The sequence below is a fragment of the Mandrillus leucophaeus genome, unplaced genomic scaffold (genome assembly GCF_000951045.1).
Source record: "Mandrillus leucophaeus isolate KB7577 unplaced genomic scaffold, Mleu.le_1.0 Scaffold109, whole genome shotgun sequence".
NCBI lineage: Eukaryota > Metazoa > Chordata > Mammalia > Primates > Cercopithecidae > Mandrillus > Mandrillus leucophaeus.
Window position 1 is genome coordinate 959,538 of NW_012099098.1, and position 8,496 is coordinate 968,033.

At 52.6% G+C, this 8,496-nt stretch overlaps 1 protein-coding gene across 1 annotated transcript in view; it reads right to left on the minus strand.

Annotated features, from left to right (window-relative positions):
• The window catches only part of DNM1 (dynamin 1), a gene marked incomplete at both ends in the record, with an annotated part of 32,939 nt that overhangs the window by 20,814 nt on the left and 3,629 nt on the right, over window positions 1-8,496 (minus strand). The window contains 4 exons of the mRNA XM_011988686.1: window positions 5,915-6,053; window positions 7,461-7,528; window positions 7,724-7,859; window positions 7,987-8,129. Coding sequence (XP_011844076.1) covers window positions 5,915-6,053; window positions 7,461-7,528; window positions 7,724-7,859; window positions 7,987-8,129 — 486 coding nt within the window. The remainder of the gene's footprint in view (window positions 1-5,914; window positions 6,054-7,460; window positions 7,529-7,723; window positions 7,860-7,986; window positions 8,130-8,496) is intronic.

Sequence of the window (8,496 nt, forward strand, 5' to 3'; positions counted from 1 at the left end):
TTTTTTTTTTCCCCCAAGGAGGGACAAGCAAATCCTATCTTTTTTTAATCTTTAATTTTAATTTTTTTTTGAGGCGGAGTCTCGATCTGTCACCCAGGCTAGAGTGCAATGTCTCGATCTCAGCTAACTGCAACCTCTGCCTCCTGGGTTCAAGCAATTCTCTGCCTCAGCCTCCCAAGTAGCTGGGATTATAGGCACCTGCCACCACACCCAGCTAACTTTTGTATTTTTAGTAGAGACAGGGTTTCACCATGTTAGCCAGGCTGGTCTTGAACTCCTTACCTTGTGATCCACCCACCTCAGCTTCTCAAAGTGCTGGGATTACAGGCATGAGCCACCACGCCCGGCCCCCTGCCCTGTCTTCTTTTTTTCCTTTGAGACGGAGTCTCACTCTGTCACCCAGGCTGGAGTGCAGTGGCGTGATCTTGGCTCACTGCAACCTCCGCCTTCCAGGTTCAAGTGATTCTCCTGCCTCAGCCTCCCGAGTGGCTGAGATTACAGGTGCCCACCATCACACCCGGCTAATTTTTCTATTTTTAGTAGCGACAGATTTCACTGTGTTGGCCAGGCTGGTCTCAAACTCCTGATCTCAGGTGATTCACCTGCCTCGGCCTCCCAAAGTGCTGGGATTACAGGCGTGAGCCACTGCACATGGCCAAGCTTTTTTTTTTTTTTTTTTTTTTTTTTTTAAAGACAGGGTTTTGCTCTGTCTTCCAGGCTGGAGTGCGGTGGTGTGATCACAATCACGGCTCACTGCAGCCTCGACCTCCCAGGCTCAAGCAATCCTCCCACCTCAGCCAGCCGAGTAGCTGGGACTACTGGCGTGTGCCACCATGCCCAGCTAATTTTTAAAAATTTTTGTAGAGACAGGGTGTTACTATGTTGCCTAGGCTGGCCTCTAACTTTTTTATTTATTTAAAAACAGGGTCTCTAAAATAACCCAGGAGTGCAGTGGTGCAACTGAACTCCTTGGTTCAAGCCATCCTCCTGCCTCAGCCTCCCAAGTAGCAAGGACTGCAGGTACACACTGCCACACCTGGCTAATTTTTTAAAAAACTTGTAGAGACAGGGTTTTGCTGTGTTGCCAAGGCTGATATTAAACTTCTGGCCTCAAGCAATCCTCTCGCTTCAGCTTCCCAAAGTTCTGGGATTACAGGTGTGAGCCATGGTACCTGGCCTATATAAACATTTTAATGGGTGTGTAATATTCTATTGAATAGATTTATCACAGTTTACTTAACAATTTTCCAATTGGTGAATATTTAGATAGTCTCCAGTTTTTCTTTTTCTTTTTTTCTTTCTTTTTTTTTGAGACGGAGTCTTGCTCTGTTGCCCAGGCTGGAGTGCAGTGGTGTGATCTTGGGCTCACTGCAACCTCCACCTCCCCAGTTTAAGCGATTCTCCTGCCTCAGCCTCCCGAGTACCTGGGACTACAGGTACATGCCACCATACCAGGCTAATTTTTTATTTTTAGTAGAGACAGGGTTTCACCATATTGGCCAGGCTGGTCTTGAACTCCTGACCTTGTGATCCACCCACCTCAGCCTTCCAAAGTGCTGGGATTATAGGCGTGAGCCACCGCACCTGGCCAGATAGTCTCCAGTTTTTCAATATTCTGAATAGCCTGACAATGAATATCTCTGTGGTTAGATTTTTGCTTTTCTTTCTCTGTGATTGTTTCCTTAGGATAGATTCCTAGAAGACTGATTACTAGATATAAACATTTAAAAACCATGAAACACTTTGACTCTCATTCCAAAAGGAAAGCAGTAATTATGGTAAAATTTGGAAACAACCCAAATGTCCATCAAGAAGGGACTGATGCCAGATGGTGGCTCATGCCTATAATCCCAGCATTTTGGGAGGCTGAAGCAGGAGGACTGCTTGAGGCCTGGAGTTCAAGAGCAGCCTGGGCAACATAGTAAGATCCTGTCTTAACAAAAAAATTATTAGGCTGGGCAGGATGGCTCATACCTGTAATCCCAGCACATTGGGAGGCCGAGGTGGGTGGATCACTTGAGGTCAGGAGTTCAAGACCAGCCTGGCCAACATGATGAAACCCCAACTCTACTAAAAATATGAAAAATTAGCTGGGCATGGTGGGAGGCGCCTGTAATCCCAGCTACTCGGGAGGCTGAGGTAGGAGAATCGCTTGAACCTGAGAGATAGAGGTTGCCGTGAGCCGAGATCGCACCACTGCACTCCAGCCTGGGCGACAAGTGTGAAACTCTGTCCCCCCCAAAAAAAACCCAAAAAATAAACAATAAAAACAAAACCAAAAAAACCAATCAAACAAAAAAATTAGCTGGGTGTGGTGCTACGTGCTTGTAGTCCCAGCTACTTGGGAGGCTGAGGCGGGAGGATCACTTGAACCCAGTTTGAGGCTGCAGTGAGCTATGATGGTGCCACTGCGCCCCACGCTGGGAGATACAGCAAAACCCTGTCTCTTAAAAAGAAAGAAAAAACAATGGGATAAGTACTACAAATACATCTATAAGGATGTTCACTGTAGCATCGTTTGTGAAGGCCAAAAAAAAAAAAAAAAGGAAAAAATTTAAACTTAAATGTCCGTCAAGAGGACATTGAACATATAAATCATGCCACATTTCTACAGTAGAATACAACTCAGTAGTTAAAGAGCATGAGACCGGCCGGGCGTGGTGGCTCACACCTGTAATCCCAGCACTTTGGGAGGCCGAGGTGGGCAGATCACCTGAGGTCAGGAGTTTGAGACCAGCCTGGCCAACATGGTGAAACCCTGTCTCTACTAAAAATACAAAAATTAGCCAGGTGTGGTGGTGCTCACCTGTAGTCCCAGCTACTTGGGAGGCTGAGGTGGAAGTACCACTTGAACCCAGGAGGTGGAGGTTGCAGTGAGCCGAGATCATGCCACTGCATTCCAGCCTAGGCAACAGAGTACGACTCTGTCTCAAAAAAAAAAAAAAAAAAAGAAAAGGCATGAGACCAATCTTTATGGAGCAACATACAAGGATTACACAACACACTGCTCAGTGAAAAAGAATGCGTGGTGGCTCATGTTTGTAATCCTAGCACTTTGGGAGGCCGACGCAGGCGGATCACCTCAGGTCAGGGGTTCGAGACCAGCCTGGCCAATGTGGTGAGACCCCACTCTACTAAAAATACAAAAATCAGCCAGCGGTGGTGGTGCATGCTTGTAATCCCAGCCACTCGGGAAGCTGAGGCAGGAGAATACTTGAACCCAGGAGGCAGAGGTTGCAGTGAGCCGAGACGGTGCCACTGCACTCCAGCCTGGGCGACAGAGCAACATTCCATCTCGGGGAAAAAAAAAAAAAAAAGGAATGGAGATGATTGATGCTTACTTGAAACTCAATGCTAAGGCGGATGTGCCTCCACCCACCAGCATAGGAAAGTCCTTCAGATACAGGTGAGGCTGGGCTCACCCCTGGCGCCTCGATTTAGCCTGCTGGAGAAGCTCCTGCAGGCAACTGATTCTCTTGCACTCCCCTGGGAAGAACTGCTTTAGACAACCTGGCTAAAAATTCTCAAAATGCCCAAAAGCAGACAAATAGGAAAAAGGCATCTAAAAAGTCACAGACAACTCAAAAGAGGCCGCCCCTGTCTAGCATGCACGGATTACTCACTGTAAAGTGAGTAATCCAATATGCTTTTAGGCAAATTGGTTTTGAGGAACTAGGACAGCTCCCCCTGCCCAGGAGTCCCTGACCTCACACCCTTTCCTCTGACCTTCCTAAATCTGAATCACACTCTGCTTCTCTTTTCTGAGACTCTGTTTTGCCATCTGCAAAATGGGAATAACAACACTACCCACGTCTCAGGGTGGTTGAGAGGACTGAGTCAGATAGTAAGGGCAAGCACTTAGCCCGTGCTTGGCACATAGTAGGTGCTCAGTAAACAGCTGCCATCTCCTTAACATCATCTTCATCACTGGCATAGGTGCCACCAAGGAGACTTGGGTTGGAGTCAAGTCTTCTGGCAGGGATAGGGGCCTGGAGAAGTCATGAGTGCAAGCACCCAGGGTTAGAAACTGGCAGGAAACACTAGGGCTGGGTCCCTGTGAGTAACCATGAGGCCTGCTCAGGAGATCGTTCTGCCCACGGGAGGCCATGGCCACAAGGAATGGACGGCCAGGTCCAGCCCCGCCCAGGCGGCCGTCATACCTTTTCGCTACACTTTCTGATGGTGGCTGTGAGCTCACTGACTACCATATCCACACACTTGATACTGGGCTCTTTGAGCTTCTGCACCTGCTTTTTCACTGTGGCTTCAAAAGCGAGGTCAGGTGTGAAGAGGCCCGTCCTGCACCCGGGGAGGAGGTGGGGACAGGAGGAGGAGCAGCCGTGGGTGGGGAGGAGAAGTGGGTGAAAGCCAAGCAGAGACAGGAATCCAGGGGTGGAGAGGATGGCACGGGCATGGGGGAAGAGAGAGACATCGACACAGATAAAGAGAGAGAGAGAACAGAAGACAATGTGAGCGTGGGACCGGCCCTCCCTCGCCACCCGGGGTCGGCACCTCCCAGGTGCTGCCAAGCATCCCCTGGGCTCCGTGGGTATGGCCAGAGGTACGAGGGACCAAGTTCCTGCTCTGTACAATACCCTTATTGAGTTCAGATCCTCTTCCCAGGGATGCTCCCCTGCTCCTCGGCGTCACTGAGGCTGCCTGCTCTCTCCCAGTGCCATCTTTGTCCACGGCCTTGGGTTCTTCTAAGGAGCTGACCCAGGCCAGGACAAGGCCAGGACCTCATCCACCCATCCTGTTCAATTCTACGTTTCCCAGTGTCCTGGAATTTGCTTCATCCTGACTCCAAACCTCAGCACCATTTCCTATCTCTAGGGTTGCCACATCCAGTTGCCCAGGCCATGCACTGCACAACTCCAGGGGGCTCCATTCTCATAAATCATGGTGCAGAGGCCGCCTCCTGGAGTTGCAGCATAGCAGCCTGACCTCCACTCTCCAGCTCCCTGCTCTAGTCGTGACCCTCCCTTTCTCTTCAAGGGGCATTCCTTGTCTCTCCTCCACAGGGGTTTGGTGGAACCAAAAGACAGAAAGAGAAGAGGAAAGACAGAAAGAGTGGAGGTGGTGATAGAGACGGGCCAGGACAGCAGTGGGGAGAGGAAAGGAAGGGAGGCTGGAGGGTGGAATCGAGGAGCACTGGACTTGGAGTCCAGAGCCGTGGCTTCAAGTAACAGCTCTGCCACCTCCTGACTACTGTGACCTTGGGCAAGCCACTTGATCTGGAGCTTCACTGTTCGTGCTGTGAAATGAGCACTGTCCTCCGTGCCCTGCCTCCCTGCGTGGTTCTGTGAGGCTTGGGTGGTGGCGCAGATGGGAGAAGGGCTCTATCCCTGGAAGGCCAAATGTGGATGGAAGGGAGGGAGAGGCCCTGCGTGAGGGTCCTGCGTGAGGGTGAAGTGAGGATGGGGAGGATGAAGGACAGCGGGGAGCCAGGGCACCTGCTAGTCCTGGGTCCTCTGCACCCCTCTGGCCACCCAGGCCCACCGAGCAGTGCCCAAGAAGGCCCTGCACTTCACCTGTCTCCAAGGCTAAGGTTTCCCCAGACCCCTCCCTGGAGCTCCCAAAGATGACACCTCTGAGGACAGGGAGGGGGCGCAGGGTCCCCTCAAGCCCTGTTCTCTGAGCTGGGGGAGCTCTTGGTGGACTCTTGGGGTAAACAGCCAGCCATCATCCCCGTCTCACCCATGTCCAATCCCTGGGTCCCCAGACCTGGGGGCCAGGGATGGGTGAGGCCCCCTCAGAGGCACATTCTCTCCTGGTCAGTGACGGCCTGCCTCCCCACCCCGCTGAGGTCTGTACATGCTACCGAGGAGGCAGGGGGGGACATGGGGAGGGAGCGCCTGGCAGCAGTGCAGGGCGGGGCAGAGGCAGTGGGGGCTGGCCCGGGCCTCCGGGTTACCTTCTTGGTGCACTGTCTAACGGTGCTGATTAGCTCCGAGATAACCATGTCCACACACTTGAGACACGGTTCTCGGATCTTCTTCACCTGCTTTTTCACAATGGTCTCAAAGGCCATGTCTGGGGTAAACAGCCCCGTTCTGAACGCCCGGAGCGGGAGAAGGGCACAGTGTCACAGGCCAGTGCCAGCCAGGAGGGCCAGGCCGAGGCCCCTCCCCAAGCCCATGAACTCTGCCCGAAGGGCCCTTCCACTACCCCTCTCTGGGCCTCAGTGTCCCCAGCTGTAAAATGGGAGGGAGGGGTTCTAATGAAGGGTTTTGTTTTTTTTTTTTTTCGAGACAGAGCCTCGCTCTGTCGCCCAGACTGGAGTGCAGTGGCGCGATCTCGGCTCACTGCAACCTCTGCCTCCTGGGTTCACGCTATTCTCCTGCCTCAGCCTCCCGAGTAGCTGGGACTACAGGCGCCCGCCACCATGCCCGGCTCATTTTTTTTTGTATTTTTAGTAGAGGCAGGGTTTCACCGTGTTAGCCAGGATGGTCTCAATCTCCTGACCTCATGATCTGCCTGCCTTGGCCTCCCAAAGTGCTGGGATTACAGGCATGAGCCACTGCGCCTGGCCTTAATGAAAGGTTTTCAATTGAGGCTGTTTGGGGCAAGACAAGGTGGTTGAGAGGACTATCTGATGATATAAGTCCTGCTTCCTCATAAGGGTCTGTGCATACAGAAGGTTCTATGGCCACAAATGGCTTGAAAATTGCCAAACTGGGTTCTCCATAAGAGCCTTTCCAGGAATAGAGTGCTTTGTTTTAAGACTAGGAAAGAGATCTTTTTTTCTGTGAATTGGCCAGTGCAGTTATCAGGAAGTAAATTCCACGCCAGATCTTGGAAATGAACCTGCATGAGAGCAGGGGACACTGGGTCTTGTTCACTGCCTGGCAGAGGGTAGGTGCTTTAAATTTTCCTGCCCAGTGGATTTGTTGGATGAACACAGCATAGATCTGGGTCTCTGAAGGGGATCTAAGCTTTTGAGGAACAGATTCCACCTCCCAATCCTGTTTCCTGCTCCACAGGTTGCCTAGAAGGAGGGCAGTGGGGTGGAATGGGACTGACTCTGGGCTAATGTGAATACAGGAGGGTCTGGAGGGTTGCAAAGTCCCCGGCTGTCATAACAGGACACAGCCTCATACTTAGATGCTCCACCCCAGGCCCTACCTAGTGGTTTGGGCATCTTTGCCCCGTCACCCGGGTGTCACTAGCGGAGCTATCTCACCCTGGGGATGGGCCCAGCCCCAGAGGGTGTTTTCCCGGCCACCTGCGCCCTGGGCTGTGCCCAGTTGGCCCAGCAAGTTGCAGTAGGCGGGGTGGCCCGGGTCCACCGCCCCAAGCTGGAACCTGTCATGCAGGGAGCCAAAAAGTTGGGGTGGAGAGGACTGGGGAACAGAGCTCTCAGTCCTTCCTGAGGGAGGCCCACTTCATCATTCCCTGCGCCTCTGTCCCAGACCCTCTGCTTCTGGAGTTCAGCCCCCCTCCCAGGCCCCAATACGTGCCTAATGCCGTGGATATTCTTGATAGCATAGCTGATCTCCCTTCGAAGTTCCTTCTCGTCAAACTCCATCTGTGTAGAAAAGCAGAGAGAAGGCTGGTCAGGGCCTGTCCTCCTACCTGGGAGGTCAAGACAGGGCCCATACCACACCCAGGGCTGGGCATCAGGGCCTCTGGGGTGGGGGTCAGCCAAAGCACACACAGAGAGATTCCTGAGTGAGGGTGAGGGGGTCCTGAGCCATCCTGCCCCCAGGGCTGCCTGACCTACCTTGACCAGCTCAAAGGGGAAGCGCTCGTGGAAGATTCGGTTAATGCGGGCTCCCCCTGACAGTTCATAGGTGTCGATCTGATCTCCTGAGCCCTCAATGCGCTTCTCAAAGTCTACGGCGAACTGCTGGACCATCCTGGGGGGAGAGTGGTGTGGCCTGAGGGGGCAGGAGCAGCCCAGCAGAGGGAACCCTGGGAGAGCCCCCTGCTGAGAGGCTGGGGGTGGGGATTCAGTGATAGGAGCAGGAGCTGGGGGAGCCTCACTGCAGCAGGGCCTTGGTCTTGCGAGCTGGGTCATCAGGGCGGAAGTTCTTGTACTCGTCCACCTCCTTCTCAATGGACAGCAGCTGGCTCTGCAGCTTGTTCCGCAGCCCCGGCAGTGTGTCCCGGATGTGGTTCGTCAGTTGCTGGGGGTAAGGGTGAGGAAAGGGTTAAGGACAGATGGTCACAGGGCCAGGAAGGGACTTGGATGCCAGGGGACTGTGTGTGTGAGAATGTGGTGAGGTGGAGCGCTAAGCCCTGCCACTGCTGCCCGGACCACTGGCATGAAAGCTGGTTCATAGAAGGAGCTTGCAGAGATATATTAGTTGAATTAATGGGTGCATAATTTTCAGTAAAGCCAGAAATCTGGATTTGTATTTGGAATTTCCTGATTTTTGGCCAATTTAATATTTTTCTTTTTCTTTTTCTTTTTTTTTTTTGAGATGGAGTCTCGCTCTGTCGCCCAGGCTGGAGTGCAGTGGCCGGATCTCAGCTCACTGCAAGCTCCGCCTC